Below are 20,203 nucleotides of genomic sequence, written 5' to 3' on the forward strand. Positions count from 1 at the left end.
AGAGACAAAGTTTTTAGTTTCTACTACACTGACACATTTATAATTGTAAGATAAGACAAGATGAACACCATTTGCATTAATCTTGCTGTCTAAGATCATGATGGAGAAAGCTCCTGTAGGCAGGTAAAACAAAGAAAAGTGGGTTTCCACCATCTTTGTCTCCATGAGAGCTGAACATTCAGGTAGGTTAAGAGTTTTGCCTCTATGCCACTGGAAAGTTTGCGCAAAAAAATTAAACACACTAGAGAGCTTTCACCACTGCATCCATTTGTAAATTATGAAGGATTTCCTCTTCATTTCTTTGGTGTTTCTGCTACGAAGTAAACCTTTGTAAAGGGAGAGCTAAAAATTGATTTAATTTAGAGATAAAGTGGAAAATTTATTTGAAACAGAGTTAATATCGACTATATTGATAACAGGGTGATGCATACGTTCATTCAATTAGTAATTAAGTAATACATAAAAAAGGAAACAAAAAAATCAAAGATATAAATAATTAAGATGCACAAGATTTTCTCATTTAAACTCCATATTCCAATGGCCAGAAGGGATTATAGAGTTTCTGCTGGATAATGGATACACTTTTAGCTAAAAATTTGAACGCGAACGCCACTAGGCTTTGCACCCTCGGAACCAAGTTACCCAAATTATTCTCTAACATTTCAGTAATTATTTTCCACTCTGATGCTGACCTTTCTGATCATAAATAGGTCATTACGATAGCAACTGAGAAGAAAAATTCATAATTAATTGCACAATTATGGTATTTGCCATAATTCGAGACATTATCAAAAATTCATTTGAGGGCTCCTCTAGAAGGCCTCTTTCTCTTGTACGATTTGGCTCAAAAACTATTCAGCACATAATCTAATAACAGGCTTATGTTTCGAGTTTGGTGTTTTTCCTTCCAGCTGTTTCAGCTTTACACCATTGTCATGAAACTGAGACACACACACACACCCATCATCGAGATATCAGTGTTTTCGACATTGGGGGAACATTGAGATCCATTGAAAACCGTAGATCGAAATTTTTGACAAATCTAAAGCTGTCACTCCTCCCTCAAAGATGATAAATTATGGTAGGGGAAAGCGCAAAGAAATAAAAATGGTGAAGCTTAGCTTTTAAGTCTAAGACATATTACTTGTTTCTGATGTATTCTGCTTACATGCAGGGAAGCTCTAGTTTTTCACCGATTAAATCATCCATGTTCACATCAATGTGATAGGCTTCACTCTTTACTTCAAGTCTACTATATTTTCAATTTAAAACATCATTTTTAAACAAAAACAATATCTGTCCACAGTAGGGTTTTCACGTCATTAACGAAAGTATCCGCGCTCATACAAAAATAATCGAAAATGCATTACATGTAGCTGTTTGCCTTCTCCGGACATGCGCAGAAAAATTCTTGAAAGGATAGTAACAGTACAAGCCACGGGATTTATCAGAAAACTGTAGTGACCTGTAAATTATTTGCCTTTTGCATAAGTATGCTGCATTCAACCTGTGCAAAACACAATTTAGCTGCATTCAGGTAAGCAACACAACAAGCACAAAGGAAAGCAACTCTCCTGTATCTGCTATTTTGGAATACGGTTTTCATCTATGAAGGCAGTTCTGTGGAGTCTGAGTCGAAATAATTATTAGATACTGGAGTCCGAGTCAGTATAAATATACAGATTTCGACTGACTACACATAAATTGTAATATAATGTGTAAAAATTTGTAATTTCACATATACTGATTCAATTAAACTATTATTTTCCCCTACACTTTTAATAAAAATATAGATTCCTTTTTAATTTTGTGAGTTTAGTCTTATTTTTAATGTTACTCAGTGTTTGTAAACCACAACAACATTGCTACAACCTTTAAATTTGAACTTTAACAGGTTAGAGTTCTAAAAAGTAGCCTGATGGCAGTGATCAAGTGCCTTGTATCTTGTATGTTGTGTGCTTTCAACATAGTAAATATATCCTGGCTAGAGGTTCCCTGACAAGCCTTAAATGCCCGTATGTTTAAGCATATTCAGTGAGCTATTGTGACAGATAACCGCTATGGGTAACCACCAAATGAGCTATCTGAATTTTCTGTATTTTTACAGTGCTTTTGAACCATGCATCTGTTCCAGTCACTTAGAGTCCCTACCTGAAAGAATTGTCCTTGCTTTAGCTGCATGCAGTTAATACTAAACATTATTAGTCTGACAAATAACAATATCAAGCAACCATTTTTCGATTCTGGTTGCACCATTCGTGCTTAGCAGGAGTGATGTACAAGTACTGTACTATGAACTTATAGCATGGTGCAGTTCACAGAGGTTTAAGCTGCAGGTCATATAAATACACTTTTACATTTAAAGCAGTCGCATATGGTATTTTAACCTCCTGTCCCTAAATCTTATGGGTTAACAGACTTTTTAAACACGTTTAAAATGTAGATGTGTATTTTGGAGGTAGTACTATTGGAGTAGGTAGCATTATTGATTAGAACACTGAATTTTGCTTTCTCAAAATGTGCCTGAAAGGCTTAGTATGAATGCCTTGTAGGACACCTGCAGTTGGTGAGCACCATGAAATGTCGGAAAGGCTTCAGTTTTTATCAGCTTTGTTGAATATAACTGTGACTGGAAAGAACTGGAGAAAAGATCAGGTACCAATCACTAAAGTGCAGTTTTAGCTTTGTCCTCAGGAAAGAAAAAAGTTTTTCTAGGAGAAAAAAAGCAAGAAAAGCATCAGTCTTAAGAAAAATCAGGTGTGGATAAATAGTTGTATCTGTAGTTTTAGTGATGTATGACTATAGTATGAGGGTGTTTTACTGTGTTAGCCATTAATGGATGTAGTGAGAAGTCAAGCAAAATGACCCCTTTTGCTGGCTAACTAAAAAGACTACAATATGCAAGCTTTCAAGGTAACTCAGGCCCCTTCTTCAGGCAGGATGTAATATAGAAACTGACAGTGGGGCAAAAAAGTATTTAGTCAGCCACCAATTGTGCAAGTTCTCCCACTTAAAAAGATGAGCGAGGCCTGTAATTTTCATCATAGGTATACCTCAACTATGAGAGACAAAATGAGAAAAAAAAAAATCCAGAAAATCACATTGTCTGATTTTTGAAGAAAAAGGACATTTCATGCAGAGAATTAGGTAAATCACATTAGATGATTTGCAGTAAAATGATCCCTTTAGGCGATGTTCTAGTCAGCAGTGTGATGTATGACTAAGAATTTTGGTTTTCAGGAAAGAAAGATAGACAATATTTAAAGTGAAGGAGGATTTTCATCCTGGATAATTTTTTTAACTTGATATGACAGACTAACCCCGGAGGCTCTTGTATGCTGGTGAACTTGTTTGAGGACAAATGGAAAATAAATGAATAACAAGAATGTGAAATGGAGTGTTGGCATGGGAGTTAATGAAAGTGAATGCAGCAATAGATCAAAGTGCTTCTTGGCGTGATGGAAAAGCTGTATGTATATGTATATATATATATATATATATATATATATATATATATATATATATATATATATAGATATAGATAGTGGAACCTCGAGATACGAGTTTAATTCGTTCCAGCACTGAGCTAGAAAAGCGAATTTCTCGTATCTAGAACAAACTTACCCATTGAAAATAATGGAAATCCAGTTAATCCGTTCCGCACCCCAAAAATATTAACATAAAAATCAATTTTCCTAACAAATAACACTGATAAATAAAATATACTGTAGTCTACCTTTAATAAATAACAATGGTAAATAATATAACTGATTATTAAAAGAATCAAAACAAGTGTCCAAAGTGCAGTAGAGCATTCAATAAATCTTTAAATAAATAATCCTTAAAACAGTTGTGAAGTGGAGGTTTAAAATACACAAGAATAACAATCCTTTAACACAAGGTTAAAACGTCAACAGGAAGCAGTCTTTAAAAAACAGATGACAATCCCCGGTGCTTCTTCTCTGTTAGCGTCAGCGTCTCACCTGCTTCTCCCATGCGGGCTCTGCAACAGGCGAGACACTCTTAATGCAGCTGACCTTCTCTACACCGTCCTGCTTCAGCTGTTTGGCTCGCCTGTTCAGCTACACGCGAGCCTGCACTCGCTTGCTCTCCCGCACCGACTTTCTCCTGCTGCTGCTGCTTCCTGCCTGCCTGCCTCCTCATCCTGCAACCTCCATTCTCTCTCCTCTCTTTTCTTTTACTTCTTCTCCCCCTTAACCGGCTCGCGCTTCTCTATATATGCGGGGAGGACATGGCAGCTGCAGCCCATCAGCCACAGAAACAATCATGGATGTGGGCAGTTTCCCACCTGTGCACTTAGGTGAGAAACGCCCACACTGCAGATCGCACTACGGCTCGCTACAGCTACCACGCCCCCTCGCTAAGCCGCGAGCTATACCCACAGCCTGGCTCGTGGCTCGTTACGTGAGCCAATGCTCGTATTTAGATCTGAATTTTTCGCTCATACTTTCTCGTATCTTGAATTTCTAGTATACAGAGCTGTTCGTATCTCGAGGTTCCACTGTGTGTGTGTGTGTGTGTGTTTGTATATATATATATATATATATATATATATATATATATATATATATATATATATACACACACACACATAAATACATACATACATACATACATACATACATATACATACATATATACACACATACATATATACACACATACATACATATAGTGGCAAACGGCCGGGACCCATGCCTGGCCTGGAGGCCCCTTTGTCACTGGTTCCGGGGGTGCAGCCATGGGAGCCACGCTACATCCCTCGGGACCTTAGTTGGCAGCCCCAGTGGGTTGTTTCGGGGCCACTTTTGTGGAACACTGGAGCTCATCCTGGTTGGGCTCCGTGGCCTCCGCCGGGGGAGCTGCATGGCTTAACAAGCCTGTCAGGGCGGGAGCGCAGCCACACCCGGAAATGCAGCCGGAAGTAGTTCAATGAGCACCTGCAGCACTTCCGGATGGGCTATAAGAGGAGCCTGCAGCCACTGCTCAGGGCACCAGAATTGGGACGAGAAGGACGAAGCTGCCTGGAGGAGTAGTGGAGGAAGACAAAGAGTGCGATTTGGGGTGATTTTTCTTTGTGTGTTTTGGCGACTGTGTAGGGCCTGTGGGACACAGGGAAGACGTGCCCCATGGCTGAAGAAAAAATAAATAGTTTGTTTATTTTACCCGTGCCTCTGGTGTCAGTCTGTGTCAGGTCGGTGCCAATAAAGAGCCTTTGCCACTACAGTAATCCCTCGCTACTTCGCGGTTCACGGATTCACGACTTCGCGGATTTTACATGTAAATATATCTAAATATATAACGCAGATTTTTCGCTGCTTTGCGGGTTTCTGCGAACAATGGGTCTTTTTACTTCTGGTACTTGCTTCCTAAGTTGGTTTGCCCAGTTGATTTCATACAAGAGATGCTATTGGTGGATGGCTGAAAAGCTACCCAATCAGAACACGCACTTAAGTTCCTGTGTGCTGCTGATTGGCTCAGCGACGGAGTGCTGCATTAACCAGGAAGTCTTATCTCACTCATTCAGCATTAATGTGCTACTGCTTCAGGGGCCGTGTCCAAGCGCCAACAGAAGATGCAAATGATTGCAGAAAAGGTAAAAGTTTTGGATATGTTGAAGGAAGGGAACAGCTACATTGCTGCAGGACACCATCACAGCATCAATGAGTCCACGATTCTTTTTATTTAAAAAGGAGGAAAAGCATATAAGATCTACGGCCGCAGTGTCCTTTAACCAGGGCACAAAACGAGTTGCAAGTGGACGTGATAAGGCAGTAGTCTGGATGGAATCTGCTTTAGGAATCTTTGCAACAAGGTCGATGACGTCATGACCGCCTACAAGCTGCTACGTGTACTTCGCTATACAATAAGTGTAAACTTATCTACTGATTTCATATTGCTTTGCAGTTGTCCCTGTTATTAATAGAGTAAAGGGTGGGTTGTAAACAATACAGGGAGGGTTTAAAAACGTCCAAATACACGTTAAATAATTAAATAAATATGGTGTCCCTACTTCGCGGAAATTCAGTTATCGCGGTCGGCCTTGGAACCTATCTCCCGCGATAAGTGAGGGATTACTGTATATACAGTTAGGTCCATAAATATTTGGACAGAGACAACTTTTTTCTAATTTTGGTTCTGTACATTATCACAATGAATTTTAAATGAAACAACTCCGATGCAGTTGAAGTGCAGACTTTCAGCTTTAATTCAGTGGGGTGAACAAAACGATTGCATAAAAATGTGAGGTAACTAAAGCATTTTTTGAACACAATCCCTTCATTTCAGGGGCTCAAAAGTAATTAGACAACTGACTAAAGGCTATTTCATGGGCAGGTGTGGGCAAGTCCATCGTTATGTCATTATCAATTAAGCAGACAAAAGGCCTGGAGTTGATTTGAGGTATGGTGCTTGCATGTGGAAGATTTGGCTGTGAACAGACAACATGCGGTCAAAGGAGCTCTCCATGCAGGTGAAAAAACCCATCCGAGAAATTGCTACAATATTACGAGTGGCAAAATCTACAGTTTGGTACATCCTGAGAAAGAAAGCAAGCACCGGTGAACTCAGCAACGCAAAAAGACCTAGACGTCCACGGAAGACAACAGTGGTGGATGATCGCAGAATCATTTCCATACTGAAGGGAAACCCCTTCACAACAGCCAACCAAGTGAACAACACTCTCCAGGGGGTCGGCGTATCGATATCCAAGTCTACCATAAAGAGAAGACTGCATGAAAGTAAATACAGAGGGTGCACTGCAAGGTGCAAGCCACTCATAAGCCTCAAGAATAGAAACGCTAGATTGGACTTTGCTAAAGAACATCTAAAAAAGCCAGCACAGTTCTGGAAAAACATTCTTTGGACAGAAGAAACCAAGATCAACCTCTACCAGAATGATGGCAAGAAAAAAGTATGGAGAAGGCGTGGAACAGCTCATTATCCAAAGCAGACCACATCATCTGTAAAACACGGTGGAGGCAGTGTGATGGCTTGGGTGTGCATGGCTGCCAGTGGCTCTGGGACACTAGTGTTTATTGATGATGTGACACAGGACAGAAGCAGCTGAATGAATTCTGAGGTGTTTAGAGACATACTGTCTGCTCAAATCCAGCTAAATGCAGTCAAATTGATTGGGCAGCGTTTCATGATACAGATGGACAACGACCCAAAACATACAGCCAAAGCAACCCAGGAGTTTATTAAAGCAAAGAAGTGGAAAATTCTTGAATGGCCAAGTCAGTCACCTGATCTTAACCCAATTGAGCAGGTGTTTCACTTGTTGAAGACTAAACTTCAGACAGAAAGGCCCACAAACAGCAACTGAAAGCAAACTGCAGTAAAGGCCTGGCAGAGCATTAAAAAGGAGGAAACCCAACATCTGGTGATGTCCAGGAGTTCAAGACTTCAGGCTGTCATTGCCAGCAAAGGGTTTTCAACCAAGCATAAGAAATGAACCTTTAATTTCCAGTTATTTCATTTGTCCAATTACTTTTGAGCCCCTGAAATGAAGGGATTGTGTTAAAAAATGCTTTAGTTGCCTCACATTTTTATGCAATCGTTTTGTTCACCCCACTGAATTAAAGCTGAAAGTCTGCACTTCAACTGCATCGGAGTTGTTTAATTTAAAATTCATTGTGGTAATGTACAGAACCAAAATTAGAAAAAAGTTGTCTCTGTCCAAATATTTATGGACCGAACTCTGTGTGTATATTAAATATATATATATATATATATATATATATATATATATATATATATATATATACATACACACACACACACACAGTGCATCCAGAAAGTATTCACAGCACATCACTTTTTCCACATTTTATGTTACAGCCTTATTCCAAAATGGATTAAATTAATTTTTTTTCCTCATAATTCTACACACAACACCCCATAATGACAATGTGAAAAAAGTTTACTTGAGATTTTTGCAAATTTATTAAAAATAAAAAAACTGAGAAAGCACATGTACATAAGTATTCACAGCCTTTGCCATGAAGCTCAAAATTGAGCTCAGGTGCATCCTGTTTCCCCTGATCATCCTTGAGATGTTTCTGCAGCTTCATTGGAGTCCACCTGTGGTAAATTCAGTTGATTGGACCTGATTTGGAAAGGCACACACCAGTCTATATAAGGTCCCACAGTTGACAGTTCATGTCAGAGCACAAACCAAGCATGAAGTCAAAGGAATTGTCTGTAGACCTCTGAGACAGGATTGTCTCGAGGCACAAATCTAGGGAAGGTTACAAAAAAATTTCTGCTGCTTTGAAGGTCCCAATGAGCACAGTGGCCTCCATCATCCGTAAGTGGAAGAAGTTCGAAACCACCAGGACTCTTCCTAGAGCTGGCCGGCCATCTAAACTGAGCGATCGGTGGAGAAGGGCCTTAGTCAGGGAGGTGACAAAGAACCCGATGGTCACTCTGTCACAGCTCCAGAGGTCCTCTGTGGAGAAAGGAGAACCTTCCAGAAGGACAACCATCTCTGCAGCAATCTACCAATTAGGCCTGTATGGTACAGTGGCCAGACGGAAGCCACTCCTTAGTAAAAGGCAGATGGCAGCCCACCAGGAGTTTGCCAAAAGGCACCTGAAGGACTCTCAGACCATGAGAAAGAAAATTCTCTGGTCTGATGAGACAAAGATTGAACTCTTTGGTGTGAATGCCAGGTGTTATGTTTGGAGGAAACCAGGCACCGCTCATCACCAGCCCAATACCATCCCTACAGTGAAGCATGGTGGTGGCAGCATCATGCTGTGGGGATGTTTTTCAGCGGCAGGAACTGGGAGACTAGTCAGGATAAAGGGAAAGATGACTGCAGCAATGTACAGACACATCCTGGACGAAAACCTGCTCATCTTTCAGCAGGACAACGACCCTAAGCACACAGCTAAGATATCAAAAGAGTGGCTTCAGGACAACTCTGTGAATGTCCTTGAGTGGCCCAGCCAGAGCCCAGACTTGAATCCGATTGAACATCTCTGGAGAGATCTTAAAATGGCTGTGCACCGACGCTTCCCATCCAACCTGATGGAGCTTGAGAGGTGCTGCAAAGAGGAATGGGCGAAACTGGCCAAGGATAGGTGTGCCAAGCTTGTGGCACCATATTCAAAAAGACTTGAGGCTGAAATTGCTGCCAAAGGTGCATCGACAAAGTATTGAGCAAAGGCTGTGAATACTTATGTACATGTGATTTCTCAGTTTTTTTTATTTTTAATAAATTTGCAAAAATCTCAAGTAAACTTTTTTCACGTTGTCATTATGGGGTGTTGTGTGTAGAATTCTGAGGAAAAAAATGAATTTAATCCATTTTGGAATATGGCTGTAACATAAAATGTGGAAAAAGTGATGCGCTGCGAATACTTTCCGGATGCACTGTGTATATACACATATATACAAACATACACAGTGGATATAGAAAAGAATCCCCCCCCTTCGAAATATTCACTTTTTTTTTTTGCTTTACAGCCTTAAATGAAAACACACAAACCAATATTTTTTCTAGCTTTACTTACTCAATTCAATCTATAACATACAAGTCAAAGATATCACAGCTACAGTTCAGAAGAATTTTAAAAAATAAAAAAAACAAGAAATACCGAGATTAATAAACTCAATCAGGTGTCAGTGCCCACCATTTCCATAGTGGTTACTGTCTTCCTTCCACCGGTGATCAGTTGTAATCCGTGTGATTAGTGAAGCTGTTCCTGGCTCATTCATTCCCTTGCTTGGTAGTGCAACTGACAGCAAACAGCTGACTATGGTGGCAAGCCACTTTCAAAAGATCTCAGGTATAGAGTTATGGACAGACGTAAGGCAGGAGATGGAGACCAAAAAAAAATCTCAAAGGCTTTATCAATCCCAAGGAGCTCAGTAAAGTCAATCATAAATAAGTGGCAAGGGATTGGTGATTCTAAATTGGCCCTAGTGTGTGCTTGGTGTGTGGGTGTGTGTCCTGCGGTGGGTTGGCACCCTGCCCAGGGTTGTTTCCTGCCTTGTGCCCTGTGTTGGCTGGGATTGGCTCCAGCAGACCCCCGTGACCCTGTGTTCGGATTCAGCGGGTTGGAAAATGGATGGATGGATGGGTGTTTGGTACTACTAGGACCCTCCCTGGAGCCAGCCGGCCCTCCAAACTGGATGGAAGAGCAAGGAGGAAACTGGTAAGAGAGGGTACCAAGAGGCCAATGGCCACTTTGAAGGAGTTACAGGATTTTATGGCAGAGTGGTCATTGTGTGCATGTGACAACAATTTCACAAGCGCTCCACAATTGTAGTTTGTTCGGGAGGGTCACAAGGAAAAAGCCACTTCTCAAGAAAGGCCACATGAAGGCTCGTTTGAGCTTTGCCAGAATGCACCTTGAAGATTCTGCTGCCAAGTGGGAAAAAGGTCTTATGGTCAGATGAGACCAAAATCGAACTATTTGACCTCAATACCAAACGGTACACCAATGCAGCTCACCATCCACAACACACCATACCTACAGTAAAGCATGGAGGTAGCAGCATCCTGTTGTGGGGGTGTTTCTCTGCCGCAGGGCCTGGGGCTCTCGTTAGGGTAGAAGGAAAAAATGGATGGGGCAAAATCCCATCAAATTCTGGAGGAAAACCTGCTACCGTCTGCCAGAAAGTTGAAGATGGGCATAATGTTCATCTTTCAACATGACAACGACCCTAAACACACAGGAAAATTGACCACACAGTGGCTGAAGGAGAAAGAAGTGAATATCCTGGTGTGGCCAGTCAGAGCCCAGACCTAAATCCCATTGAAAATCTGTGGAAAGATTTGAAGATAGCAGACCACCAACACTCACCATCCAATTTGACTGAACTTGAACAGTTAAACTGTAAAGAAGAGTTGGGGGAAAATATTGAGGAGGCTCAACCTAGGTGTGCAAAGCTGAAAGAGAAGTATCCCAACAGACTCAAGGCAGTCATTAAAGCAAAAGGTGGGTCAACAAAACGACATTGACATTGGGGGTGATCCTTTATTAAAATCAGTATGTTTTGTTTTTGATTTTTTATCATTTTTCTGAACTGTAGCTGTGATATCTTTCACTTGGATGTTAGAGGTTGCATTGAGTAAGTAAAGCTGGGAAGAAATATTTTTTGTGTGTGTTTATATTTAAGGCTGTAAAGCAAAAAAAATGGGAATTACATACATACATACATACATACATACATACATACATACATACATACATACATACATACATACATACATACATACATACATACATACATACATACATACATACATACATACATACATACATACATACATACATACATACATACATACATACATACATACATACATACATACATACATACATACATACATACATACATACATACATACATACATGTGCAGTGCTTCTCGTAAACAGAGCAAATTCAGCATTAAGAGTGATGACTAATGCGGGTAGGAGAAACAGGGAACAGTAATTTGGACAGGAGCACCAAAAAGCACAGAACAATGTTAGATTGAAACATCACTTTTAAGAATGCCCAAGACGACAAAAATTGGAAGAGGGGAAATTTAGACAACACCTAACCTATATGTATGATAGCTGTAAACCAAATATGTTAATAATCAAAGCTAACAAATTAAACAAGGTCAGGGAGCTCAAAAGGGGCGAATGAGTCCACAAACCATTAAAAAAAAGAAATATAAAACATGCTTTAAATTAGATTACCATCTTTAAATAAACTGGTAAAGAATACACAAAGTTAACTCCACAACAGACTGCAAAAAGTAAATGACTGCTGTCTAGTAGGCGCCTTTGTAACTCAAGTGCTACCAACTGGTGTTCTCCTGGGTGTCTTTAAAACATGAAGCTTAGCAAATGAATATTTAATAGGACACACATGCTGTAGGCAATTTCATTATTAAACTGCTTTTCCTACATATTTAACAGACAACTGAAAACTCCATACAGAGAGAAAAATATGGTCATCTATCAAGAACACAATGGTGCCCAGGAGTACTTAATGGAGACTGTAAAAATTAAATCTCAAACTCACTGCTGACTGGGCCATATCAGCGATTTCTATTAAATGAATTTGATAGCTTTTATAAGTAAGATGTTTTTATAAATACACTGGAAAACATAATGTTGGAATTAATTAATCTAATTACAGTGCATCCAGAAAGTATTCACAGCGCATCACTTTTTCCACATTTTGTTATGTTACAGCCTTATTCCAAAATGGATTCAATTCATTTTTTTCCTCAGAATTCTACACACAACACCCCATAATGACAACGTGAAAAAAGTGAGATTTTTGCAGATTTATTAAAAATACAAAAATTGAGAAAGCACATGTACATAAGTATTCACAGCCTTTGCCATGAAGCTCAAAATTGAGCTCAGGTGCATCCTGTTTCCCCTGATCATCCTTGAGATGTTTCTGCAGCTTCACTGGAGTCCACCTGTGGTAAATTCAGTTGATTGGACATGATTTGGAAAGGCACACACCTGTCTACAGAAGGTCCCACAGTTGACAGTTCATGTCAGAGCACAAACCAAGCATGAAGTCAAAGGAATTGTCTGTAGACCTCCGAGACAGGATTGTCTCGAGGCACTTACCTGGGGAAGGTTACAGAAAAATTTCTGCTGCTTTGAAGGTCCCAATGAGCACAGTGGCCTCCATCATCCGTAAGTGGAAGAAGTTCGAAACCACCAGGACTCTTCCTAGAGCTGGCCGGCCATCTAAACTGAGCGATCAGGGGAGAAGGGCCTTAGTCAGGGAGGTGACCAAGAACCCGATGGTCACTCTGTCAGAGCTCCAGAGGTCCTCTGTGGAGAGAGGAGAACCTTCCAGAAGGTCAACCATCTCTGCAGCAATCCACCAATCAGGCCTGTATGGTAGAGTGGCCAGACGGAAGCCACTCCTTAATAAAAGGCACATGGCAGCCCGCCTGGAGTTTGCCAAAAGGCACCTGAAGGACTCTCAGACCATGAGAAAGAAAATTCTCTGGTCTGATGAAACAAAAATTGAACTCTTTGGTGTGAATGCCAGGAGTCACGTTTGGAGGAAACCAGGCACCGCTCATCACCAGGCCAATACCATCCCTACAGTGAAGCACGGTGGTGGCAGCATCATGCTGTGGGGATGTTTTTCAGCGGCAGGAACTGGGAGACTAGTCAGGATAAAGGGAAAGATGACTGTAGCAATGTATAGAGACATCCTGGATGAAAACCTGCTCCAGAGCGCTCTTGACCTTAGACTGGGGCGACGGTTCATCTTTCAGCAGGACAACGACCCTAAGCACACAGCCAAGATATCAAAGGAGTGGCTTCAGGACAACTCTGTGAATGTCCTTGAGTGGCCCAGCCAGAGCCCAGACTTGAATCCAACTGAACATCTCTGGAGAGATCTTAAAATGGCTGTGCACCGACGCTTCTCATCCAACCTGACGGAGCTTGAGAGGTGCTGCAAAGAGGAATGGGCGAAACTGGCCAAGGATAGGTGTGCCAAGCTTGTGGCATCGTATTCAAAAAGACTTGAGGCTGGAATTGCTGCCAAAGGTGCATCGACAAAGTATTGAGCAAAGGCTGTGAATACTTATGTACATGGGATTTCTCAGTTTTTTTATTTTTAATAAATTTGCAAAAACCTCGAGTAAACTTTTTTCATGTTGTCATTATAGGGTGTTGTGTATAGAATTCTGAGGAAAAAAACGAATATAATCCATTTTGGAATAAGGCTGTAACATAATAAAATGTGGAAAAAGTGATGCGCTGTGAATACTTTCCGGATGCACTGTATGTCAACAGGTTCCACTAACATAATTAATTTGTAAGAAACTCTCTCTTACAGATAAACTTAGGTTAGTTCAAGTTTGTGTTGTTGAGTAGCCACAAGGTGTTTTGATCTATTCAAACCTAAGGAATATGGTTATTTTTAAATAACTGAATGTGTTCATATTCAACAACTTAAACTGATCCATTAAAATGTGACACATGCATTCTATCAACACGAACAATAACACATATATAAGTTTTATTAAAATTGTGCAATGGGTCACATATTACTGTGTAAGCTGAGCACGATTCACACTCTCTAATCCCACTGTGTAATTCTATAATTACCTGTCATGTTGTATTGGAAAAGAAGAAAAAGATGCTTTTGTGATGAAGGGTGGGCTACACATTTGCCAGTATGTCACAAATAAGTATCATAAATCAGCTTCCACAAACACAGTAAAAATAGTCAAATTACTAAAAGTCTTTGACTTTGTTTCCAACTTTACAAAGGTGTGGGAGCTTCTCGCACCACAATACAAAAAAGAAGGCGGTTCGTTAAGCAAAATATCACTGTGATTCCTGGGTTGCCTGCTAACAGTATAAACCTCCTTAAATCCGGGTCATCAATAGTCTTGACCAAGGATGGCCCAGGGCGAGGGAGCAAACAAGCATGATTCTTGCTTATCAAAAAGAACAACAGTTTATTTAAATTATAGAGAATATAAAGTGTGTTCATAAATGTGCACACCATGTAATAAAATAAAAAATTCAATATCTTCTTCTTTCGGCTGCTCCCGTTAGGGGTTGCCACATCAGATCATCTTCTTCCATATCTTTGTCTTCTTCATCTTGTTCTGTCACCCCCATCACCTGCATGTCCTCTCTCACCACATCCATAAACCTTCTCTTAGGACTTCCTCCTCTTCTCTTACCTGGCAGCTCTATCCTTAGCATCCTTCTCCCAATATACTCAACATCTCTCCTCTGCACATGTCCAAACCAATGCAATCTCGCTTCTCTGACTTTGTCTTCCAACTTGAGCTGTCCCTCTAATGTCCTCATTTCTAATCCTGTCCATCCTCATCACACCCAATGCAAATCTTAGCATCTTTAACTCTGCCACCTCCAGCTCTGTCTCCTGCTTTCTGGTCAGTGCCACCGTCTCCAACCCATATAACATTGCTGGTCTCACTACCGTCCTGTAGACCTTCCCTAATGCATTATATATAAGTACATAATCCATAACATTGCTTCCTAAAACCAAATCCATATACCAGGGTATTTAAAAGACATATTCCAATAAATGTTAAACTCCAAATTGGAAAAGTAAAGTCACAAATGTTTCTTTCTTCTCTTTCTCGAACATTTCTTTCTTCTTTCTCCATCCTCATCAGAACCCATCAGAATCCACAGACGCATCATGCTGCAACTCTCCAATCCACCACCTATGTTGGTACCAAGCGCCCCAGAGCTACCACATCTTCAGTCGCCACAGCTCCCTGGGCACCATGCCCTTTCCCAGATGCTGCCATGTTGGAACAACATTCTTTGATCACCTCCTGCGACATCTCTCCTCCCCACCAGCTCCACATCACAGCTGACTATAGAAAAGTCATCTAAGATAAAGGAGCACTGGAGTCATGGGCTAGAAGGATCCCCTCACCTGACTGGCTGGCCCAGCACTGACCCAGCTGTAGAATGGCCAGTATGGGCCAGTTTTCTACAATCTGCCCATGGTTCTACAATTAGCTGATGGACAGATGATGTTGGTTCTACAATTAGCTGATGGACAGATGATGTTGGTTCTACAATTAGCTGATGGACAGATGATGTTGGTTCTACAATTAGCTGATGGACAGATGATGTTAGTTCTATAATTAGCTGATGGACAGATGATGTTGGTTCTACAATTAACTGATGGACAGATGATGTTGGTTTTCATTTATATTAATCACTTTCTACTATATTTTGGATGCACTTGAACAAATCTGTGTCCTCATATGTGACAGTTCTGTACTTAATGAGTCATATAATCTGTTCTTGCATTTTGCCTTGCTAGGTCGCAGTGCTCCATGCTTGCACATGGTGCAAGAATAAAGAATTTTGTACTGTCATATTGTATTTCTGAGGTGGCCATGACAGACTGGCCATTTAGCTCTGTGAAGAGAATTACTTGTGTTCTGTATTTACACCATTTTTTTGATACCCGCTGCATCCCAATCTTGCCTAGAAGAAGGTCCCCTCTTTGAATTGCCCTTTCCAAGATTTCTTTTTTTTCAACAAGGTATTTTATTGTTCTCTTAGAGAGTCATGGCTGGGGGGGCCGTTTAAGCTCTTTGAGGCATTTGTTGTGTAATTTTATGCAATACAAGAATTAAATTGCTGTTGCTGTCAGCTGCCAAGAGCATGTCTACCTCTTGAAGCTCCTCCAGCCCTCTGAGAAAAACAATTGTTCTTTCAGGTTTGTTTCTTTCCTTTTTATATTCCCTGATCTCCCTCCTCTACTTACCCCACTTCCTTTTTATTCTGAAAACCACGTTTAGCTGGTGCCTTCCGACTGCCACGCTGCATTAATCATTACTTACCGTTAGCACACACAGGTATGTGTGTGTCCAGCACTAATACATGCAAATTCACACCACCTTACTAGTCTCACAAAAATCACACCATATGCAAGTATGAGATAGCCATTTAAATTATACTTCATGCAACTGTGTATCGTGAAAATGGGAGAACCATGTTTGGAGTTTAAAAAAAATAAAGTATAATTTTGAGGAAGATTAATATAAAATTGGTAAATAATAATAACAGTCTCTAAGACAGATTATGACTCTGTTTAAAAGAGAATAATCTATTGGCTTTGTTTTAATGTCAATTAATTGTGTTAATATGACACTTGACATTTATGTCAGTTAAACTACAAACTGCCATGTAATACCAGCAAATATGACCACTAAGTACAAAAAATAACTTAAAATTACATATATAAAGATAACAACCCCTTTAGTCTATTTTTTTCAGTGTACCACTAAATCTAAAAAACAAAAAAAAATAAATCGGCTATCAGTCCATTTAATGAAATTACTTTTCCTATTATAGTGTTACAAGGAAGATGGAGATTACTAGAGAGCATGAGGCACAATGAGCCAAGTTCAAACCAGTTCAGGGTGTGGCACACTCACTCACTCACTCTACTTCTGTAGCTCTAAATCAGGGGTCTCCAACTCCAGTCCTGGAGAGCTAATAATAATATAATAATTCATTACATTTATATACTGTGGCTGCAGGTTTTCATTCTAACCCTTTTCTTAATTAGTGACCAGATTTAGCTGCTAATTAACTCTTTGCCTTAATTGTAACTGATGTACAACTTAAGACTAACATTAAGGCCCCTTAATTATTTCTTTTTTCCTTAATTAGCAACCAAACAATATTAAGACACAAAATGTACCAACAAATAAACAACAAAATACGTCCATCACACAATAACTGAAAATAAAGAATGGTGAAGGCCTCAGAAATGTTGATCTGCTCAGGTGCACAAAACATTTTGACAGCGCTCTTCAAAAAGAAAATCAACAGTTTTGAAAATGTCTGCCATAGCAGAATGAGCACCATGGAATTAAATAATGGGTTGAATTAGCAACGAGAATTGGCTTCAGATTAAGAAACTGAATGAGGTGAAGTTGGTAGGAGTTTGAGGCCGCAATTTAGTTGGTCATCTGTTGGCTCACTTCACATCAAATTTATGTTTAAGGGAAAAAAAAGATCAATTCAGTAGTCAGAGTCTTAAGAAAAGTCAATGAAAATAAAGGGAAATAGTTAATTAGCAGCAAAAACTGGCCACTAATTAAGAAAAGAGTTAGAGTGAAAACTTGCAGCCACAGTAGCTCTCCAGGACTGGAGTTGGAGACCACTGCTCTAAATGACTCCATATATAATATACATAATAAAATACAAAAAAATAATTTAGGAGAGAACATACCAAAAGAATAGGTATTCATTCCCACATCATGGCTGACGTGCTCTGTCCTGCTGTTACCAAAACCTTCATAGTCTGTGGATGACTGTGCTTTGTTTTTTGGCTCTGCAAGAATTGCTCTGAAATCTACATAAAAGAAGAAAATCACAATTAAGCTAAAACAGCAAACATGAACACACAGAAAAATATAAGGTGTTCCAAACTATACCCACTTTTATGAAGTACACATTGTCATTCCTGGTGGGGTGTTACAAAAGAGAAACAGAGTAAGTCTATTTCATGGCTTATACCTTGTAAAACATCTCCGATTTTTTTGTGCTGTGAATTCTGTAAGTACAGCATAGCAAACAATCTTAAAATGCTTTGGGCTTATTTGTATAATTTACATCAAGGCACTTTAAGTTTCTGACTTTGTGGTCCAAAATATAATTTGAAGGTTGGGCAAATCCCTGGGGAGGTGAAGCCTGCTACAACAGTTCTCTCTAAACTGGCAGCTCTTCGTTTCAGCCTCCAAGGTACACAGTCATAACAGCAGTGATAATAATACATTTTATTTATATGGCACATTTCCCATGTTCAAAGTGCTTCATAAATATTCAAAAAGGTAGACCCGGAATATGAGTACAGGAAAAAAGCAAATAAATAACACTGGATAGAAACCATTACCACAGATTTAAACATCAAATAAAGATAAATACAAGAAACAGAACATCTTTGGTTATAGGAAACAATAAAGCAGAATAATATGCAAAGTATTGATAATAAACAAACGACACTATTTATGATACTGCATACCACCATAAGCACTTAAACCGAGAGGGTGAAGTTAAATGTGTTCTTAAACAGATGAGTTGAAGTTGTCTTTTAACAGAATAAATTGTGTCAGCTTTGTGAATGGATTCTTTATTACATTTTTTGTGCAATTTTCTGTGTGAATCTATGAGGGTTGAGCACTGCTTTTGAGGGTACCTGGAGCCCTAAATTCTGAATCTCCTAGAGTTTTTTTTTTTTTTTTAAACTGCAAGCTTACTTTTGATGTCGTGAATTATTTAATACCTCATCAGGTATTTGATAAGGTGCCACATGAGAGGTTGGGCATCAAACTAAAAGAATTGGCAGTTCAGGGTGTGGTGTGTAGAATTGGCTCAGACACAGAAGAGGATGATGGTGCAAGGAACCTCATCAGAATCGGCTGAATTTAAGAGTGGATGACCAGCAGGGGTCATTGCAGGGGCCGCTGCTATTTTTAATATACAGTAAATGATTTAGATAGGAATACAGTAAAACCTTGGATTGTGAGTAACTTGGTCTGTGAGTGTTTTGCAAGATCAGCAAAAATTTTTAATAAATTTTAACCCTGATAAACGAGTGAGGTCTTGCAATACAAGTAGTACGTATACGCGTTGCCTGCCGAGCGTCACGTGATCACAGCTGAGCGGATGGTTCTTCTCTCTCTCGCTGCGGGATTGTGGGTAATCATCTCCCATGCTCGGCCTTAGTTGGCGTGCCTTACTCATATAGTCAACATCCGTACGAGCAGATACTGTTTACTATAGCATTGTGACCACGTGTGTGTGCGTAAAGCATTTTTTTATTTTGTGTGCGAGCCAACAGACAGCAGTGATTGTTAGTTAGAGTGAAAGTTGTTCTACACAATAACCTTCCTCCTCTTCCTCTTCTCTCACTCCTCTCTCTCTCGTCTCCCTCACACCAGCCACAATTATTTTCAAAAGTAAAATGTCCGGTAATTTGTTTTATGTATTTTACTTTACATTTTGTATTAATCATTTTTTTATGAATATTTTTGAGTTGTGGAACAGATCATCTGAGTTTCCATTATTTCGTATGGGGAAATTCGCTTTGATATACGAGTGCTTTGGATTACAAGCACTTTTCCGGAATGAATTATGCTCACAAACCAAGGCACCACTGTACAAGTAACAAGCTGGTTAAGTTGCAGATGACTAAGGCAGGTGGCTTGGCAGATAATCAAGAATCTTTTCAATCATTACAAACAGACTTAGACAGCATACAGGGCTTGGACAGACATATATTCATCCTTTTATTTTTTAATTTATTTTTACAGTTTTCAGTTCATCAAAAAAATCGTAACTGTGCATTCATATTTTTAAAAATAGTTCCACTGCATTATAATATTTTTTTCTATAACTGATGCATTTACTTTTTTTTTTTTTTACTCAGCAAATAATGAAATTTGGCCAGGTATGTCCAGACGTTTGAATGGAACGGTACACTAACAACTGTATGTGTGTTTCTTACCTCTACCACCTGCTACTGCCTTCAATGTAAGGTGATGCATTCACTGTGTCACATCATTGTCTTTTAATAGTATTCTGTCACAGCTACTGTCACTAGTCTGTGCGGGACATGCAAGTAAAGCTGTTGTTACATTACCCAACTCTAGTAGTGGGTTGTCAGATTT

At 39.7% G+C, this 20,203-nt stretch overlaps 1 protein-coding gene across 2 annotated transcripts in view; it reads right to left on the bottom strand.

Annotated features, from left to right (window-relative positions):
- rbm45 (RNA binding motif protein 45) overlaps positions 1-20,203 on the bottom strand; it is a 77,090-nt gene that overhangs the window by 32,621 nt on the left and 24,266 nt on the right. For both annotated transcript variants that reach the window (XR_003716889.2, XM_028806231.2), the window contains exon 4: positions 17,764-17,886. Coding sequence is in view for 1 of the 2 variants with exons in the window: in XM_028806231.2 (XP_028662064.1) it covers positions 17,764-17,886 (123 nt within the window). In the remaining variant the exon portion in view is untranslated. The remainder of the gene's footprint in view (positions 1-17,763; positions 17,887-20,203) is intronic.

Source organism: Erpetoichthys calabaricus, chromosome 8 (genome assembly GCF_900747795.2).
Source record: "Erpetoichthys calabaricus chromosome 8, fErpCal1.3, whole genome shotgun sequence".
In the NCBI taxonomy this organism is placed as follows: domain Eukaryota; kingdom Metazoa; phylum Chordata; class Cladistia; order Polypteriformes; family Polypteridae; genus Erpetoichthys; species Erpetoichthys calabaricus.